This window comes from Cyprinus carpio, chromosome B3 (genome assembly GCF_018340385.1).
Source record: "Cyprinus carpio isolate SPL01 chromosome B3, ASM1834038v1, whole genome shotgun sequence".
NCBI lineage: Eukaryota > Metazoa > Chordata > Actinopteri > Cypriniformes > Cyprinidae > Cyprinus > Cyprinus carpio.
Genome location: NC_056599.1, coordinates 20,847,319 through 20,869,767, shown reverse-complemented (window position 1 = coordinate 20,869,767; position 22,449 = coordinate 20,847,319). Strand labels below are relative to the sequence as shown.

The 22,449-nt window shown below is 35.7% G+C and overlaps 1 protein-coding gene across 1 annotated transcript; it reads right to left on the bottom strand.

Moving 5' to 3' along the window:
* Positions 1–128: 128 nt before the first annotated feature.
* On the bottom strand, positions 129–20,847 carry LOC109099432 (mucin-2-like). Its single transcript, XM_042720193.1, is given in 15 exon segments — positions 129–1,446; positions 4,337–4,351; positions 5,428–5,617; positions 5,743–5,839; positions 5,934–5,971; positions 6,268–6,310; positions 6,667–6,801; positions 7,568–7,713; positions 7,805–7,863; positions 8,228–8,334; positions 8,504–8,605; positions 8,732–10,621; positions 12,534–12,668; positions 18,222–18,254; positions 20,619–20,847. Coding segments are annotated over 15 exon segments (3,162 nt in total). The 5' UTR covers positions 20,668–20,847; the 3' UTR covers positions 129–1,323.
* Positions 20,848–22,449: the final 1,602 nt, after the last annotated feature.

Below are 22,449 nucleotides of genomic sequence, written 5' to 3'. Positions count from 1 at the left end.
AAATGCTATGTTTTTACTTCTGCGCTTATGTATTTAAAAAAGGGTAATAAACCAATACTGAGAAAAGAATAAAAAAAATGAATGTGTATATGCATGTGTGGAGGCATATACAAGGACAACTGGACAAATTGTAGATAACTACATCTTTATTATTAATTTATTTCCTTTCATTATACAGAACAAGATGAATCACTTTATACAATTATTATTATTATTACAAAAGCTTTATGTACAGATAGAAAATATCCCAGTTACACATAAATACATATATATATATATGAAGCAAACAGACAGCTGAGTAAATGTCATGTTCTGATTTAAATAAATATAATTATTGGCACGACTACAGAGGAGACATGGTTGTTTATTCCTCGTCATTGCATAATTCTCCTATTTAAAAGACAACATCACAGTCAGGCACAGAGATCAATTTCTAGTGACATGCATTGTCCTGGCATAAAATAAATTAATTCTTTGGAGGAGATATTAACCAAAAATTCATAACTGAATGTACCAGTTCTGTCTTTCTGATAGATAAATTTTGAAACATACACACACATAGACACAAGACATGACATGCTCTCTCCTACAAAGTGCAGTTACTGTCAGAATATAGATCAGATGCATCAGAACTACGGGATTACATGATATATTCTGCCCTTATTGCTTGCACAGATGAGAAATATGCCAAAATATGGTTTAATATTACATCCTTTATAATAACGTATTTTGAGTTGAAAACCACAGTAACATGCATGATCTCTGTCAGATAACAGAACTCTGAATATGAAATGTGCAGACAAAACATAAGAAGTGACAAAAAAAAGATGAGTGGTTAAAAAAAGATGACTGCTGTGTTCCTGTGGCTCAGTGGTAGAGCATTGTGTTAGCAGTGCAAAAGGTTGTGGGTTCAATTCCCAGGGAACACTTTACGTAAAAAATGTTAGCCTGAATACACTGTAAGTCACTTTGGATAAATGCATAAATGTAAATGGTTAAGCATTCATCTCACATTGTTATACACAGGACATGTTTATCAAGCTTGTGGTAGAAAAAAACCCAATCATCAATGCACTTTTAAGAAGTGAGCATTTTATCCTGGGTGAAAGGGATTTAGAATAAAAACTGTTATATATATATATATATATATATATATATAAACATATCTCTCAAATGCTGTTTGTGTATATACTTTGAGTCTGTGATCAGCTGTATAGTTTTGACAGTGTTAACGTTCCTGAAACATTTTGATCCAAGGCCTTTTTATAATTCATGTCGCTATTGCACTCTTTTCTTGTCCACTGGCTTTCTCTGCTGTTTTCCTCATCTCTTGTCATCTCCATGTATGAAGTAGGGGTTTTCATGACCCACCAGATAAGAGTAGCGTGTGGGGTTTACGTCCTTAAATGTCCTCATGACATCCGTTCCGAGGTCATACGAGCCTGACTGCAGAAGAAATGATAGTCCATGTTAGCCACATACAGGTAAACACAACCCACAACGCTTCATTCTCTCAGCACATCTCATCTTACCAGCATGCAGGAAATACACAATAACCTGCTTAAAAATTCATGCAAAACTTATGATGCAAATTCAAACAGGTCAAACCAGATATCAAAATCAAGAGCTCATTCCAGACATAACAGTAATACACCTCTCTTTGTGACATGATGCCAGTCACAAAGAGAAAAGAGGAAATAAAAGCAAAATAAAGGAATATTCCTTCTAGGTTAAATATGTAGAAGTATGTTCATTATTTTGGTAATGCTAATGCTGCAGAAGTTGCACACTTAAACTTTTAGTTATTTAACCCAGAATATTCCTTTACATGAAAGAACTTGGAGACCAAGGTCCTTTTAAAGCAAGCCAGTTCACTTTGCGGCCATATTTGTAATACAGTTTTCAACCATACAAGCCGTGAAAGACCCCAATTTATGGAAATTAATAGCAAATATCAAAAGTTTGGGGTCTGTTCAATTTTTTTTAATGGTTTTTGAAATAAGTATCTTATGCTCACCAAGCCTGCATTTATTTGATACAGTAATATTATTAAATATTATTAGTTTCAAATATTATTAGTTTTAAATGTAATTTATTTCTATGATGACAAAGCTGAATCATCATCCATCATCTTCATCATCACCACATCATCCATAAAAAATCATAATAATACGACTATATGATTAACAACACTTATTATTATAAAAATTAAAAACAATTGTTCTGCTTAATATATTTTTTTTTCAGGATTCTTTGACAAATAGAAAGTGAAAAAAATATAATTTATTTAAAAACAATTTAGCTGTGAATTGTAACTGTGAGATGGGACTTCCATTCCTACAGCCATCATATTGAGCATTTAAATAATGCAATTGGCTCTCTTAAGTTTAAGGCGGAACCACAGCTGGTATGTTGTGCATTCATATACACTCACCAGCCACTTTATTAGGTACACCTGTTCAATTGTTTGGTAACACAAATTGCTAATCAGCCAATCACATGGCAGCAGTGCATTTAGCCATCTAGATGTGGTGAAGCCGACTTGCTGAAGTTCAAACCAAGCATCAGAATGGGGAAGAAAGGGGATTTAAGTGACTTTGAACGTGGAATGGTTGTTGGTGCCAGACGGGGAATATTCAAAAAACTATTGATCTACTGGGATTTCCACGCACAACATCTCTGGGGTTTTACAGAGAATGGTCCGAAAAAGAGAAAATATCCAGTGAGAGGAGAAGGTCAAAAGAATGGGCAGACTGTTAGAGAGGATAGAAAGGCAACAGTAACTCAAATATCCACTCGTTAACAACCAAGGTATGCAGAAGATCTCTGAATGCACAACACGTCAAACCCTAAAGCAGATGGGTTACAGCAGCAGAAGATCACACCGGGGGTGCTGCTCCTGAACAGGAGACGGATTACAATTCGCACAGGCTCAAAAAATGGACAATAGAAGATTGGAAAAAAGTTGCCTGGTCTGATCTCGATTCTGCTGCAACATTCAGATCTCAAATTTGCGTAAAAGAACATGAAAGCATGGATCCATTCTGCCTCGCTTTATGACGTGGTGTAATGGTGTGGGGGATATTTTCTTGGCACACTTTGGGCCCCTTAGTACCAATTGAGCATCGTTTAAACACCACAGGCTACCTGAGTATTGTTGCTGACCATGTCCAACGCTTTATGACTACAGTGTACCCGTCTTCTGATGGCTACTTCCAGAAGCATAATCATCTCCGACTGGTTTCTTGAACATGACAATGAGTTCTCTTTACTCAAACAGCCTCCACAGTCACCAGATATCAATCCAATAGAGCAGCTTTGGGACAGCTTTACATCGCATCATGGATGTGCAGCCACCAAATCTGCAGCAACTGCGTGATGCTATCATGTCAATATGACTAAATCTCTGAGGGAATGTTTCCAACCACCTGGTTGATCTATGCCATGGAGAATTCTGAAGGCAAAAGGGGGTCTGTACTAGCAAGGTGTACATAATAAAATGGCCAGTGAGTGTACGTACAGGTCAAAAGTTTGAAAAACATTACTTTTTAATGTTTATGAAAGAAGTGCTGCTCATCAAGTGCAATTATTGGACAGAAAAAACAGTCTGATTGTGAAATATTTTACAACTTACCTAATGTTTCTATATTATGCCATTAAAAAAATTAAGGCAGTTCTCTGATGAAAAGCTGAATTTTCAGCATCAGTACTCCAGCCTTCAGCGTCACATGTAACATCCAGTCTATCACATGATATTTAGAAATCATTCTAGCTGATTTATTATGAGTGTTGGAACATTCTGCTGTCTAATAGATTTGATGAAATAAAAGGTTAAAAAGTTCAAAATAAAATAAAAAAACATTCTAATAATATATATTCCTTTACTATCACTTTTTACCCCTCAATTTTAACACATCAGTGCTGAATAAAAGTATTGAGAAAAGAAAAAAAAATGGACCCCCAAATTACTGACCTAGTGTTACATAGCTTTTGTTTTTTTTTACTTTTTATTCATCAAAGTATCCTAATCAAAGTATCTGTTCTGAAAAAATATTAAGCAGCAGAAACTGTTTCCAACTTTGACATCATATTAGAATGATTTCTAAAAGGATCATGTGATAATGATCCTAAAACTTCAGCTTTGCATTTTAAAGTATAATAAATTTAAAAACAAGTTATTTGAAAATTGTAATAATATATCATCTTTTTTCTGTATTTTTGAGCAGGCTCATAAAAAATAGTAATGTTTCCAAACTTTTGACTGTACTATACCACATACAAAACATTTTACAGTCCCTGACGACACACCAGGACACACCAGAAGGCGGTGACTTACCTTTCCTCCAATCTTCTATAGTCATAGTGTTTGGAGTGAGGAGAAAGCAAGCCCATATACGGGATACCACATACACAACACAACAACCATTGATACATGCACAAACACACACACAAAGAGGTTTGTTTATGAGCTAACCCATCACAAGACTTGTACATCCATTATGAACTACTAACTATGTACTACTGTTAGCTTTCCGCTAGCCACAAATGCAATTGTTTCACTAATGCAATAGACCCTCTTTATATACATCTGCTCATAATGGACTTCAGTCATTCAGTCAAGAAATACTTTGAAGAAAATTAGCATAATCCAATCTTTGTATCAATTAGGAGTATGTCACTGGAGTTCAGCTAGGCAGGCAAAGTAAAGATTTGCAAATGGACAAGGGGCTGATTGAACAAAATATTGTGATATATCTGTCATGTGTCTGATGCTATTATTAGTGTTAGTATGAGATACACAGGGCACATGCAGGGTTAATGGAAGAATTTCAACTAACTTACAGTGGGATCATTTCTTAAAAGTATTTTAAAAAGAGGTATAATTTATAATATAAATCAAGCAATATAAAAACAAATATGAATATAATATATAAATAAGATAAGTTTACACTACTGTAAAAGTTTGGAGTCTGTAAGAATTCTAATGGTTTTTGAATGACATCACATATGCTCACCAAGGCTGCATATTTTATCAAAATATACAGTAAAAAAGTGAAAAATTATTACAATTTAAAATAAATGCCTTCTGTTTGAATATATTTTAATTTATTCCTGTAATGGAAAAGCTGATTTTTTTTGTCAAATTATATAATATGTAGATTTTCTCAAGAAACATTTCTTATTATCAATATTGAAAACAGCTGTGCTGATAATTATTTTTTGTGGAAAATTGCCCCCAGATTTTGAATAGTAGTGTATATGCATAATTTAATTTTACAATAGTTATTCAATGAAAAAAGTCCACACATAAGCTTGTATTTGAAACAGTGCAGAGCCCACTGTAAGTTAAAGATAAGTGTGACTGCTCCAAAGGGTTTAACTGGTTACTAATTATTTGTGAAGTTTTGACTGAAAGGAGGTACTCACCAATCCATTACTGTGGTCTTTCTTGCCTAGCTCTTCAGACATCTCTAGACTGTTGCCAGTGGCATCAATGCTGGAACTAGATGTCAGAGTGGCACGTGGAATATGGCCGATGTCCTGAGAGGGCCACGTGGCCCGGAACTCCTCAGCAGGGAACGGGCTGTTGTAATAATTGCTGCTTGACTTCTTCTTGCTGTGAAATAAACCATAAACACACAAACTGTTAAGTGGGAAATGTACATCCATAAACAAGCATAAAAGTCATGCATAGAGACATTCAAATGCACGTCCTATACCTGACGTCTCATGAACACTCACCTACGAGTCACACAGATGTAGATGAGAACAGCCAAAATCACAATGAGCAGAATTCCCCCTAACACACACGCCACCACCACTAGAGCCAACAAAGAGGCTACACAGAGATACAAGGTCATTAGGCACACATATACACACAAAATTATTACTTTGTTTAAAAATCAAGAAATACAGTTATAATAATATCTTACAGTCATCACAGTTGAATCCAGAATAGCCAAATGGACATCTGTTTAAAAAAAATTAAAAAAAAAGGACATGAACATGCTGACACCTACCTATCTGCAGTTATATGCCTGTTGCAATATTGCCTTGACACAAGGGGGCAGTAGTTCTATTACAAATACACTGATCATTGAATAGAGCAGCTCAATTTGTGACAAGGAAGACTCTTTAAGTATTTCTGAACCATCATGTTTGAGGTATGACTGTGGCTCCCATTACTGGAACAGATAAGTTACACAGACTTTGTTTTACTAAAATGAGAGTGTGTTATTACGAACAAAGAATTGAAATAGTTCTCACCGAACACACATGTCCTCCTGCGCTTTGTAGCCACTAGGGCAAACTGTGAACAGAATAGAGAGTAAATAGACTGAATCACAGAAAGATGGTAGAGCGGATAGAAAAACAATGAACTAAACTATGCATTGTTTCAGATTTGTGTGATTCCTATACCTGCCAATAGCACACCTGCCAACCCTGCCGTTTTTCCCGGGATTCTCCTGTATTTTACCATTCTATCCCGCTATCATCCCGTTTAAATATTTAAAAAAAAAAAACCCACATTTCAAATCTTACAATAAAGATCTATATATTTCTTAATTGTTTTCATTCTTCACGGAGGTCATGGATGATTATGATATGCATACAAAAACACACATGGTAATCCACACAAATGGGGTAATAAAGACACATGCTCACCTCTACAGCTTCTGGACTGGTAAAGGCTAGATATATGGCCAGGTTTGCAGATACAATCAGGTGTCCCATCTTTGGCCAAACACTCTGTAGTGTCAACATCACAAGGACGAGGATCTTGATCACACAGATTGGTTTCTATAAAAAAAGAGACAGTAGGTAGTTGTTTAGATAGATGCATGAAGGAAAGTGTTTATCTTAGGTCCTTTAAGTTCTCGTCATGGCCTTCACTGGCTAATTTTAAATGGTCCTGCGTTGTAACAAATTAATTTCTAAATATATAAATATTTAATGTATTCTCTTATTTAATACGAAGTCATAAAAAGCTACATGCATTATAATTGCAAACAAATGTGCATAACATTTCAACATTTAATAACATTTTTAAGCAATAATGAATTAGTTGTAGATGGTAGCATAGTTAGTGGTGATATCAGAATCTTGAAAGTATTTCATGTAGAAAACTCCAGTATATTTTAGGGATAAAGAAAGATCTTTTATGTGATCTAAAATGTTCACAATTAAAAAACATGGCCAGAGTCATGGCTGAACATCTCTAAACACCCCATGTTTAGCACTGTATTGTATTCTTATTTGAGGAACAATCTTTTGCGGTTTAATACAACTGCAAGAGAAGTTGCTTTATCAGTCTTTGTGGAAATGAATAAAGTATACTTCATTCTCTTAAGGTAATTTGATGCCTTAACAGTAATTTATGTTTTAAATGTTTGTCAAGTAAAGCAAATAAAAAAATATTTAATACAAAAATAGTATTATATAATTATGTGAGAGCAGTATATTTGTGAAACTAGTATAATGTATTGTATGATTTTCTGGCATTAATACGCCTGTTTCACTGTTTTCATATCACAGCTTATATAATACGTCTTTTCAAGTCGCTCACCAGTGTATTGAGCATTAGCAAGAATGCCACAGTTTGTCTTCTCACAATCACTTATAGCAGTATTCATGGCAGATGTAACCAGTTCCTGTGTGACTGGAGAACTGGGCTCAAAAAAACTGTTTACTGTGGCCACTATACTGCCAGACCTGTAAGTATTTACATAGAGATTAGTATTCTGCAAATATGATACATTTGTGTAAGAGCTGTGATTAAGAAGTGTTTCAAAGAGTCACTTACATCAACTTTATTACTGTGCTGTTAATGTAGTTTGGCTGGTTACGCAGAGCTTCATTTACCTATGGCGAAAAGGAAGAAAGAGTAATGATTTAGGATCCAAGGCAATTTTACTCTGAATATAGCTAAAATATTATCAATTCTATAGGAAACTATATTTAAAATATATTGTATAATTAATGCAGTTATAATGGCACATTCCTAACTTATACTGTATTTACCAAAAAGTTTTTGTATTTGCAATTTTAAATAAGAATGTTGCATATGGTATATGTTGCATCTTTAGTACACTAAATAACTATATTTACTTTATATTTATTTTAATAAAACATTTCTATATTGCCAACTGCACATGGTTCCAGTGCATGAAAATAAATATTTAAAAGTGAAATGTTAAAGTTAATAGATGTAAGTTTGTGACCTTACCGCAGCAATGACCTCTTTTGCGGTTTTCTGGAATTCAGGTGATTGTGGATTGTTCATAGCCTCTTCAAAAGTGCGGTTCACCCGCAGTGTACTAGGGAAGGTTTTAGCTGGAAATAAACACATAATGTGAGAAGAAAGAGTGGGGGTGTTAAAGTGCTTACACTGTTTATCTTGTTAGTCTTTTTACTACAAAGATTCTTCCTAATAATCACTGTAATCATATTTCTGTCTAAGAAAGAGGATAAGTTGCCAAGAGGCTTGGCATCAGATACGTACTTTCCACACAGGCATTATTTAAAGGAATAGTTCCTGTCACACACTGACAGATGGAGTTCACACAGACACTGAGAAGTGGGCAGGGCACTGCAGGACAGGTAGCTAAAAGAAAAAAGATGTCACTCAGTGTTTATGAATGGGAGAAATTACTAAATGTAATTGTGAACTCCTCATTACTCAGAATTTCTCCGCAATATACAATCACACAACACATTAATTCAAACACACCTGGTGTGGTTGTAGTGTTAGTTGGGTTAGTAGTAGAAACAGTGGGTCCAGTCGTTGAGTTGGTTATGGGTGGTGTAGTAGCATTTCCTGGTGTAGACTGAGGTGGTGGGGTAGCATTCCCTGTTGTAGTATTTCCTGGTGTAGCTATGGGTGGTGTGGTAGTGTTTAATGTTGCATTGTTCCCTGGTGTAGTCAGGGGTGGTGTTGTAGTATTTCCTGGCGTAGCTATGGGTGGTGTGGTAGTGTTTAATGTTGCATTGTTCCCTGGTGTAGTCAGGGGTGGTGTTGTAGCATTTACTGGAGTAGATATTGGTGGTGTGGTGGCATTTGCTGTTGCATTGTTCCCTGGTGTAGTTAGGGATGGTGTAGTAGCATTTACTGCTGTAGTGATGGGTGGTGTGGTGGCATTCCCTGTTGCATTGTTTGCTAATGTAGTTGTAGGTGGTGTAGTAGCATTTACTGGTGTAGTTATTGGTGGTGTGGTAGCATTTGTTGTTGCATTGTTCCCTGGCGTAGTTAGGGATGGTGTAGTAGCATGTACTGGTGTAGTCATGGGTGGTGTGGTGGCATTCCCTGTTGCATTGTTCGCTGATGTAGTTATAGGTGGTGTAGTAGCATTTACTGGTGTAGTTATCGGTGGTGTGGTGGCATTTGTTGTTGCATTGTCTCCTGGCGTAGTTAGGGATGGTGTAGTAATATTTACTGGTGTAGTTATGGGTGGTGTGGTGGCATTCCCTGTTGCATTGTTCGCTGATGTAGTTATAGGTTTACTATTATAATTTACTGTTCAAAATATGGGTGGTGTGGTGGCATATGTTGTTGCATTGTTCCCTGGCGTAGTTAGGGATGGTGTAGTAGCATTTACTGTTGTAGTTATGGGTGGTGTAGTGGCATTCCCTGTCGCATTGTTCAACGATGTAGTTAGAGTTGGTGTATTAGCATTTACTGGTGTAGTTATCGGTGGTGTGGTGGCATTTGCTGTTGCATTGTTCACTGGTGTAGTTAGAGGTGGTGTAGTAGCATTTACTGGAGTAGTGATGGGTGGTGTGGTAACATTTACTGTTACATCGATCCCTGGTGTAGTCATGGGTGGTGTAGTAGCATTTGCTGTTGCATTATTCTCTGGTGTAGTTAAAGGTGGCGTAGTAACATTTACTGGTGAAGTCATGGATGGTGTGGTAACATTTATTATTGTATTATTCCCAGGTGTAGTTATAGGTGGTGTGGTAACGTTTACTGTTGCTTGATTCTCTGTTGTTGTTAGAGGTGGTGTGGTAGCAGTTACTGGTGTAGTTAGGAGTGGTGTAGTAGCATTTACTGTTGTCGTTTGAGGTGGTGCAGTAGCATTTACTGTTGCATTATTCCCTGGTGTACTTAGATTTGAAATATCTGTGGTTAAGGGTGGAGTTGTTGCATTGTTTGCTGTTGTGGCATTACCTGATGTACTCTGTGTTGTAATTGTGACAATGCTTGGTGTTGTAACTGGTGAAGCTGTGCTGTTGTTTGCTGTGCTAATGGGAGGAGTAGTGTCATTGTCTCTTGTAGTTTGGGATGGGGTTGTGCTGTTGCCTGGCTCAGGTAAAGGAGTAGTTGTGGTATTGCCTGGTGTAGTTACAGGATAGTTTGTAGCATTCTCCGTTGTAGGTACAAGTGGACTTGTGGAGCTGGCTGCTGCTGTTGTTATAGGTGCAGGTGAAGCTGTGGCATTTCCTGGTGTACTCACTGATGAACTAGTAGCAATTTCTTGTGTAACTGTAGATGAGCTTGTCACGTTGCCTTGAGTAGATAAAGGTGGAGATGTGACATTGCCAGCATGCGTCGACAGCAGTGGGGTGGTGGCATTGTTTGTGAATGATGCAGTTGTATTCTCAGATGCAATGCTTGTTACTGCTGTTGACGACCACAAACACATAATCAGAAACAGAAAAAAAAGATAATTGCATAAAGATTTGATAAGCAGCATTAAAATGACAAATCTGAGCATGTGTCATGCAGCCATTCACAATTTTTTTTTTTTTTTTTGTCAGCCTGTTACACTTCAAGTGCACAATAGATAAACGCTAGACATACTTAATCTGAAGTTCAATCTCACTGACAGTTGAAACAATACACCCCTCCACCACCTTACAAGGTAACAAGTGTTCCATTTATACTCAGAAGTCAGAAATTCTGACTTCCTAGTAGGAACTTTTAACTGGAGCAACCCCTCAAGTCAGATTTGCAACTCTGAGGAACCGCAACAACCTCAAAGTCAGAATGCAAAATTGCTGTTCAATGCATCAGCAGTAACTGAAACTAAAGTAATACATTGCTTCTTATCACTTCTGTTAGTCTTAAGAAACTCAGTGGTGCACACAGTGCTATCCAACCTCTAACTGTGGACATGATACTTCGGTAACGGTATCATGCATTTTATGTATTTTATAGACTGGTATTGCTACCAATGGATGCAGTCATCTTGATTTTCTGACTTCTGTACTGGAATATGGTCATCTCAGACATCGTTCCCTGCTAAGATATACAACTTCTGAGGTATAAATGCAACATAAAAGCCAGCTGATGATGAGGTATTAGTCAGTATGAGTTGAATTAGCATAAATCAAATGATTATGCTAGGTTAAACCCAACATCCTATATTCCATATTGAACCAGCCATGGGTTGCAAAACTGAAATTGAGTTCACTTAGTGAACAAATATCTGAATTAAGCTGTAGATAAATAAAAATAACCTATGTTGTTCAAACAAAAGGTCTTTAAACTGAATTCTTTGGATAAAGTGTGCTAATATTTATCAGAGTGTCTATTTACACTAAGTGCAAATAGCTTGGCTTGTTGGCAAAGGCTATTTGGACTAACTCTGTCCACGACTGTGTGGTTCGGCTTGGTTTGACATCATTACAAAAGATGCCAATCAAATAAATCCAGGTTAGAATCTGCCTTTTACCAAACTCTTCTCATGTTTTCCCCATCAAATATCAGATTGGAAAGGTGTTTATTTTATATAAAAAAAGAAGAAAATATTTGAAAAGTGGAACTAAAGTTATCCATGGGTATTTAATGATAAGTGTTTATCGGATAAGGTTTAGGAGTAGGTGTAGGGTTGGCTTTATTGTCCCAAATAAAATAAATTCACACCTATAACATAGTACAATATTGAGGTGTAATATCTGCCACTATTTGTAGGCTACTAAAAATAAACAGCATCTAACTACTATTTACACTTATTCCAAAAAAAAAATATAATAATAATAATGTTATTTTTTACATAGTGTAAATAGAATCCATTGCTATTTGCACTTAGTGTAAATAGCATATAATACATTTGCGCTAAGTGCAAATCTTGAATAATTCCATATAACTGTAGATAGTAGCTGCTCCTCTAAAATCCTTAAAGCCCATACTCACATTATTGAACACATAAAAGGCAGTAAAACAACAAGAGAAATGGTTTGGATTCTTAAAAAAGCAATGGTGCTGGGGTTCTGGATAAATTGTTTTCAGAAGCATATGCAAAGCTTGAGTGACAAGTCTGAGGATGACTTGAATGAGAAAACGAAAAAATGTTTTACTTGTAAGAAAGATCAAATATATTATAAGGAAACAGTTCTGCTTCATGTAACTTCTGAAGCACCAGCATATTAACAAGAATAATTTATTGAAGTAGCTAAGGTTTGTGTATGTGTTACTATATATAATAATGTCCAATATGATAACTTCATCTGTAACAGAGGATTCAGAATTAAAAATTGTAATGACTGAACTAGCTGATGTTTTGTATTGTAAGTAGTGAGCGTGCCCTTACCAACAGTAGCAGTAGCGGTAGCATTGATTGGGCTGTCTGCTGAATTATCGGTTGAATCTGTGCTAGATAAACCTGGTGGCGTTATCGAGGCAGTCATGCTTGCGATGGGGCTCATGGTGGATGTGCCTATTACAGCTGTGAAAACACAGACAAAATTGCTCAGATGGGATGAGATACATATGCACAACAAATACATACAATCTTGGAACACAAGTTTCAATCTTCATTCAGTTCTTGTAAGTCTGTTGCATGTAATTCCATCGGGCACATCCAGTTACTAATTCAGCAATCAATAAGGTACTATTTACTGTTAAACACAACAATTACACAAAACATGCATCACATTCTGTTAGTAAATTCATTAGTTTCCAAGAATAAACAGTCATATAGAGTGACTGTCACCTGCAGTTATATGCTGCTTGTCTTATTACTTAGTAACCACACACAAAAGAACAATAGATTAACAAGGAAATGTGGACTCCAGAACACACACATACAGATCATGTCATGTTTCTGATAATACTTAATTATTTGCTTTTGAAATTAGTCAGAAATTCAAACACTGACAAAGAAAGAAAGAACTCTCATGCAATTTGCATAACTGGCCAATTATTTATTAACTTTTTTCCGCAAACCTACACACTCACACATAGACTTTCTTTGAATCACAGTTTACCTAGCAATAAAGTCACATTTATACATGCTTGACAAAAGTTTAATACAAATGTGAAGATAATTCTCATTTATGAATGCAGCTGTTATAAAATTTTAAATCAATCATATTGAATACTTCAATGCTTTGAATGTCATCCATGTTGAGAGACCTTTGTAAATCCGGTTTAATGGATCCCTTTAGATGGATAATACATATCAGTGCATGGGCCATGTCTCAAGGGATCCGTGTTTTAAGCAAATGATGATACATGTTCAAATTTTCTGTGGATTTGAGGCAGCATTGCTTAAAGGTTAAAGATCCAGACTTAGAGGAACTACATTCAAATTAGAAACATCTGTTTTTTCTTCTTAGTTTATCACATTCTAAGGACAAAAAGTGAAAACATAACTGATATTCGCAAAAAAATTACATATTTTCAAGTATTGAATGCCAACATGGCATTGACGTGCACATTTTATGTAAAGTATAAAACAGATATATACAGCTAAAAATAACCTATAAACCTGCATTTTTGTATTAAACATGACATTAATACCGCATCTTGTGTGTTTTCCCAAGGGCAGTGCATGACTTAGAGTGATTAGCCTACTTGCTAATCCTTTCCAGACACAAAAGAGATGAGTGGGTTAAGTATGGTCCAGTTCTAGCTCAAACCAGCACCAGAAAACTATGTCTGAATGAGAAATGAGGCTGTCTGGGTTAAAGAGCACAAAAGACTTCACTTCTGACCAGAGCAGAGGTCACATCAGATCTGAATTTACTGGAATGTACCAAGTTAATTGAATTTACTAAAAACATATGGTCTCTTATATGAAGGTAATAGTGGCATGGACAGCAAATTTTTATATATTAACAAAAAATATTTTTTAAAATATAAGCAATTCTTTGAAGCTTTGCAATGACAAAAATGTTTATTTCAATATCTAGTTGGCTATTGGTCAAATCCTAACTGACGTCAATGGAAAAGAAAAGTCATACATTTTGATTTAAGAATACAAATACTTTTTTATTAACAACAGGACTGTCAATTAATAGATAGTGTTTTTTTTTTTCAAGACTAGTTGTAACTTCAAATTTATTTACGAAAAGGTAGAATGGTCTAATTTGAATTGAATTACACCTTGTCTACTGCTAGTTGGTCAAACTAGCTCTTGAGACACCGTCTTAACATTATGCAGCTGGCTCATTAAGCATTCTAAAAAATATCAAATAAGAGGTGTGGCACTAAGGGTCAACAACTTTAAGGTCAGTTTAAGTTATTGGTCAACTAAATACAGACTCCTAGCCTGCTGACTGCACTCGCATGATACATTTGTAAAGGTCACCCTAGAATTCAACCACACACTCACAGTAAGCATTCATTCGGGTTGCTTCTGATCTGTTACCAGAGCAGCTGATGTCTCAACACCATGTCCTCTACCCAGATTCCACAATTGCTATGTACAGTAAGACCTCTATTTCTCAACCAATGTGTGTGTGTGACAGGTATAAAATGACCTTGGAGCTTGTCTCACTCCCTCTCAGAAACACACCCACTAGATTTGTGAATTATGTGGCAATAAGCTTAAGTATAAGATCTGTTATTTACTGTGTTGTAACTGTCTTTGATATATATGAGGCAATGTTATACATAAAGCCAATGATATGTTTTTAGACAGAACGTACACACTGAGGAGTAGACAGTGTAAGAAAGACAAAATAAGATGGGTTATGTGTGTGTGAGGGAGAGTTAAATGTGGGGGTTGACAGGCAGATCTGAGATGCCCTGAGGCTGGAATCTTCTGCAGTCGTGGCTCTCTGCTTCAAAGCAGCAAACTTGACGCCAGGCGGCAGGAAAACCTAACAACTGCAGACTGCTTTCACCTCCACCTCCCACAGATAAACACACACACACACCCACACTCACTATCATCCTAGCTCTCTAAAACACACACAACCTTCTCATCCTCGTAACCCAACACAAAGACCATGTCTGACTTTCTCTGACACGCACTGATTGCCCTTTCACTCGGTTTAATTATTTTCTCCATTCACGCCATGACTCAATTAAAGTCTATTGTTAAGTAAGAAAAGAGGCTTCATTCGAGTCAATAGCCAATCGGTTATCGGACAAGCTGTTAAATATACTTTAATTTTGTAAAATTATGTTTTCTTGTGCATATGTAGCATTTGCTGTTTGATCCAGATATTCTGTCATGCCTCACCTACAGATAAAACAGGCAATCAGTGTATTTGAATATATAGAATCATATCATGTTTAACAACTATGGAAAGAGCACTGACGTTTGTTTACACCCTTCCTTTTTTACAGCAAGGGTGTGAGAAGAACAGTACGTCAGTCTACACACAATGTTATCTGTTGTTTTCACTTATTTTTTACAACCAATGTTTCCCCAGACACATTTTTACTTGGCATGCTGTTTTATGGGGTGGGGGTGGAATATGTTGTGCCATTTTTTACTTAAAGATAAAATAAACAAAATTAGAATTCTGACATCATTTGCTCACCCTACAGACAGTTTTAGTTACCAGTTTGTATGAAATAGTCACTTTGTATGAAAAAAAAAAAAAGATCTTTCTAAATATATTTATATGATCCACAGAGGAAAATATTCATAATGTTGAGTAAATGATGACACAAATTTCATTTTTGGGTAAACTATGTCTCTTAGTTGTCCTATGAGAAAATTAGATGCTAAAATTAATATACTGCAATGTATTTAAGAATGTCTGCTATAGGCTGGAATAAAAAGAAGGCATCTAAAAGAGGGTCATAAAAATGTACCATTAAAAACATCATCTAGTGACATAACTTCCCAAGGTCATCTAGTGACGCACCAAGCTGGTGTCATTGTTATTGAAGTAAGCTGAATCACTGGGCAATACCATTAACCAGCTATTAAACAAGTTCAGGGAATGCCATTATGTAGTGAATCAAATTTACTTTGATTTTATTTTATTTAAAACTAATGATTTCATTGTATTTTTTTTTAGAAGCACTAAAAATTATTACTAGTAGTAGCAATTGTGCACTGGTACGTCTTACCTCAAAGCGTCTGGCACAATTTATCCTACAGCTACTGTTTTGAGAATAAAGTTCCCCTTTTAATAATTTATTACTTAATTTCATCCAGAAGATTAACATGCTTTTGTACATTTGTAATTGTTGATATTTTAATGCTTTGATACATTCTGTTTGCCATAAACCCTGGATAAATTTCTGTCATGTACAACTTTACTTTGTTACCTGTCCTGTATCTTTCATTTAAATAACACAGGCAGCTGTGTATGATTTTTAAATATACAGTGACGTGACCAAAATTGTTTACAGTTCCCTATAGAGAGGACGCTGTACTTTTATACAAGCAGATGTAAAAGGCCACCGAAACTTGTGTGATTTCAGTATTTAGCTACCGTTCCTCCCTAATATTGTTACATACTCAGCCGTGACACTATTGTTCCTCTATCTTATCTTCCTTTTCTCTCTCTAATGGCACAGACATACTCTCCCATTCTACGTCTGTTCCTCCTTCACATGGCTTTATCTCATTTGGAGCTACGTGACCTCTGTTTATAGTTCCTGGTGCTCTACAACTACAACACAATATAAAGATTTTGTGATCTTGAAACAAAAGTGCTTCATGAAACAAGTTAATATTTAACTGCAAATGGTGTTAACTAAATAATAATAATAATAGTAATAATAATTATTATTATTATATAAATAATACATTACTGACTTCTGTGAGAGAGCCATGAGATAAATTAAAATAATAATAATAATAATCACTATTAATATTACTATTTAAAGAACACTGCTAACCTTTAGTTAGGAACTTGCTGTGTCATGTATGATAACTTAAATCCCATGGCTTGTTAATAAAAAGTAATCAGACTGATGTACTTTTAATTTGGACCAGCAGCCAACACCCTAGAAATCACGTAGCAACATGCTAACAACCCCATGATGCTAACAAACTAATGAAGCATTATAAACCTCTTAGCAACATCTTGGCATCCATTCACAATACATTAACACTGTAGTGGGATTTTATTCATATGCACAAAGCACTCAAATTTTCTGAAGTATCTAGTTATAATATTTTTGGGTTTGATTGCATTTAAGCTACATGCTTGTTTTAAATAATTAAGTTCCTCTCGCTTAAGGTTCCTTAACCACACTTCCCCTTCATGTCTAAAACTAATGTTAATTTTCCACTAGTACACACATCAAGCCATTATAATGCCATATACTCTCCCTTACTCTCTCTTACAAAGCTCTAAATGGCTCTTAGGTAACAGATGGTTCCCTGGAGAAGCACTTCTGCGCTAGTACAAACTATACAAACTCACACTCAATCATATCCAATTAAAGCACAGTGAGCCTGTACTGTCCAGTTAAACAGGCAGATTTACAACCTCTAATCTCAAAAACATGAGAAGAGAAGAGAAGAGAAGAGAAGAGAAGAGAAGAGAAGAGAAGAGAAGAGAAGAGAAGAGAAGAGAAGAGAAGAGAAGAGAAGAGAAGAGAAGAGAAGAGAAGAGAAGAGAGCCTGATTACAAAAGGAATTGTTGTAAACAATTTCTGAAAAACAGAAATAGCAAAATAAAAAACTACATATTTTTGTATGCAGGGAAAAATAGGTATTTATCTCCTTGTAATTTTAGTTGAATCTTAATTTACAAAACAGACAGCATTCATTAACTATATTGGTTGTGTTTGAGAGCTTCTTTATCCCAGATTAGCATTACAGCACCTTGCCTGGATTAGAGCTCGCTCTGAAACAAGGGCCTTATTCCACAATCCTTCATCTCCCAGCCCCACATAATCAGACCTCAGCTGATCCAATAACATAATTTAACATACTGCATTTCAAAAATATCACATTTAAAATAGCAACAACACCAGGTCTGTTTCTGACAACATACTGGAGTATCAAGGAGGCAAGAGAATTGAATGACTTTGCTTCAACAGTTCAGTAAACTAGAAGTTTGTGTGCAATAGTACTTACATGTTAGACACAATGCTGCTGCTACTATGTCCACTAACAAAAAAAAGTTAAATCAGAGCAATTAGCAGCACACTTTAGTGGTCTTTGTTTTGGTAACAAATGATTCTGTGTTTTCGAATGAATTGGTTTAGAAAATGATTCAGTGACTCATTCATATCTTATACCTGTACCTAATTTACCACTTAAATGGTATACATTAGGGGCTTTGCTCTGAGTAATTATAGAAACTAGGCACCAGGGTGGTCTGGACTTACGTGTCGGTCCATCTATCACTGTTTTCCATGTTAGTGGAGTAAGTATATGTAAACTGTATGTTTACACTTTAAAATGGAGGTGTTTTATATGGCATGCGTTAAGCCAGTCAACATCACTGGTTGTTCCTATTGTGCTAACCCTACTCTGAAATAAAAGCTGAAATAGTCCCCCATATAGGCATTCCTACAATGAAAAACATACCCGGTTTCTGCAGTGCGAACATGCCAAAAAGCAGGTATTTAAGATAATAGGAACTATTCTGGTGTGATAGTCCCTATAGGTACTTTAAAAGTACATATTACTAACTAATTAGTGTTTATGGTACATATTAGGAGCATTTGAAAGGGTACCGCCCCAGTGACAGTTCTGTACCTTTTTTCTGAGAACATATGGTAACTTGATTCTTTCATAAATGAGTTAGTATTTGTGAACGAATCAGGTGAGTGAATGATTAAAAGGATTACTCAAAATGACAGTTTTTTTTTGTTAGTGTATGCAGGATACTTTTAATCCCATATTTTATATATTATCTCTCTCAGACACACAGGTTTGTCATTTCCGTCACACATGACATCTTTCCATCTATTTGCCATCCTGTCATTCTCTCTTCCCCTTGCTTTCTGTCTTTGACAGGTCCACCAGTGGGACACAGCTGGACTTGGTGCCAGACATATAGACAGGACATACCCACAGGCTATTCTTCTACTGAACTTCACATACACACACACACACACACAGTAGGACTTACTTTATTAGAAACACAAACATGCCCTGAGGCAAGAGGTGGTACATACTTTGGTGCCATATATATATATATACCCAGTTTATTATGTGTCTAACTAGGACTCATGTCTGCCATAATGATCATTTATAATTTGAAATTTAAATGAAATATATGAAGTAAATGTATCAGTTTGTGATCAGTGAATGTCAAATTGAGGCTGCAAGATCGCAATCAGAGCTACAACACAAAAGCACAAATTCTGAATGGAACACAGGATATTTGATATCTATGGAAACTACTAAACTAAAGGATGTGATGTAGTCAATCCCAAGAGTGCTCACTCACACCCAAGTGTGTGTGCGTGAATGAACATCAGAGAGTCTCAAAGTCATGGTACAGTGACTCACCACAGACTAACCCTCACACCACACAAAATGCAACAACATTTTGACACTCAAACTAAAATTTAGGTTTGATTAAGTATCAAAAAGTGCTCAATTAGTCACTAAGAACTAAAAGATCCAGTAAGAACAGAAAGTTGCAGACAAAAAATTAACTTTTTTTTTACTTTCTTTTTTCTCTCAGACAATAGTGGATTGTGGAGAATAATAATCCAAGAATAAATGCAATTTTATTATCACTATAAGTTGTTTAATTTAATGTAACATTATTTTAAGACCTACAATTTTATAATGTGAATCAAGTTAGTTATTCAAAATGTTTCCCATTGACCACAACTGTGAGCAATGACATATTTGCATGTGATCATGATTTATGTTAGAAAGAGCTATATTTAAAAATGTTTTACAGAGCTTTTTCAGAGGGACAAACTTACTATATGAGACTATTTAAATTAGCCATATAAAATGTTCACATGAAATCAAGTCGAAGTGCTCTTTCATTTATATTTTCATTGCTTAACTAGTTTTAGAGCCTTAAAAGTACATTTGGGTGACACATGTTAGCGGTTAGTTAGCTAAGGACAACACTGAACGCCTATCATGCCTAAAAATGCTGTCTAGGTAGTGAGCTCACTAGGATTTGAGTGTCGTGGAACAACCCTTACTTTATTTTTATTCCGCTTAAAATCCGGAAAGACTGCGGAAAGTCAAAGTCTTCCACGGATAATTCATATGTGCCTCACGTTTGTTTGGTGTTGCCAGGCGAAAGTTTTGTCTCTTACAAACACTTCTAAATACCAGACGAGAATTAATATAAAACTAAAATATAGTTGTGGAGTTTTAACACTCGAGACTGTCCATGGTCCTTAAAACATAACAAGGTCACGACACAAATCAAATCATTACCAGTGGGTTAATCTACAAAATAAAATGTCTTATCAAATACAGACTACTTATTGTATATCTATAGGAATAAACCCATCAGCACACACAAACACACTCAGATTGCAGGCTTACCTGAAGTCGAGATTGATATTAATAGGAATAGTCGATGCGTCAGTAACATAGTTCTCTATTTAAATGTCGCTCATACAAATAATAATAATAATAAAAGTTATTGATAATGCAAAAAAAAAACAGAAAACAGAAGACGTCTTCCGTGTCAAGAGGTTTAGGTCCGTTAACTCGGTGGCTTTCGGAGGTTTATTTCCTTTGGAGGTTAGAGATCCGCTACAGGTGGCTTCAGAGAGGCAGCGGGTTAAATACGCCTGCAGGGGGGAGGATACTTGGGCTAGATTGCGAAACAGGCCTCTTGAAATAAGTATGGCACATTCATTTCTTTTTCTCCAACACAAACAAACATTAAGAAACGCAGGTATATAGCCTATTAATAATCTTGCAAATAGTCTTATTTATTTATTCGTTCATTCATTCATTTATCTTTGTTTGTTTGTTTGTTTGTTTGGTTGTTGAATCCAAATCACAGTTAGGCATGAAAACAATAGTAAGTAGTAGTAGTAGTACCTATAGTAGATTTAAAAAATATAATATTAGATCCCGTGTCACACATTTGGTTTTTACGTCATGGGTCTGTTCAGAAAATGTCATTTAACAAGGACTCTTTTTTTTTTAATCAGTGGTTAACTTCCTATTTTTAAATGTTCTAAACTAGACTTACTATATGGGGTGCTTAAGTGTTGCCTTATTTGCATCAGTTTAGAGCATTTGCATCAATGTGCAGTTTATTTGCAATAACATGAGTGATGGGAGTGAGGACAGGACCTCTAGGAATTTAAATTAATTGCCATAGGGAAAGAAGCATGAAACTTAAAAGAACAACAACAACTTAAAGATGCAGAAAAAATGCAGAAAGTTTTGTGTTCTGACTTGAACAGCTCCAACAGATAAAACTTGCTCCAACAGATAAAACAACAGATAAAGCTGTGCCAGAACTCAGTGTCAGCTAACATGCCACAGCAAAGTGTCAGCAAAACAAACAGCTTCAACAGTTGTTGGTTCATAATTTGTTCTGATTGAACATACTTCCTTGTTATTTTCTTTATTTAAATTGAATCAAAAGTTTCTGCTGATGTGTCATTTACTGTGTGACTGTTAAGACTGATCGGTTTAGGGGTAGGGTTAGGGTAAGGGGAAAGAAAATACAATTTGTGCAGTATAAAAATATCCCCATATTGATGGAATACCAGTGTGTGTGTGTGTGTGTAACCTTTTCATATTTTATTCCATCACTTTATCATGGAAACACTTAATTTAAATTTTTACGTTACGTTATATTTAGAAACAGGAGGCGTAATTACCATTATCTTTTAACCTATATCGTCACATCGGCCATATACTGACGCACGTACAGTTAAGAAGTTGGACAATTATAGCACACCTTATTGTGAAACATTTTACAAATAGTTTTTCATAAAATTAACTCCAGCCTTCAAATAAGATATGTATTTTACGAGGCTATAAAGGGCTCCTGCTTTGAGCTAAAGCATATCTGGAGAGTCATGTTTGATGTTTGCAGACTCCACGATGAATCATGAGTAAACCCCAATAACAAATATGAAAAATTATACCATGGAGAGGAAACCAATATGAAAAGAGTCTGACGTCAAAGCTTTATTGTTCTGATTCATTTCAAAAGCTCATTAAGACTGTCACAGTAAGTGTGGGAGGTGCTCATATCTCCAATGGAAACGCTCTGTTTGATACTATTTTAAAGAAGAATGTCTTGACATTTAGTGCTCAAACTTCTTCACTTGTATCAAGCAGCTACAGACACTCCCTTCCTTCTTATCACTTTGGAAAATTTGTGGATTGCCAAGGACGGGATGGC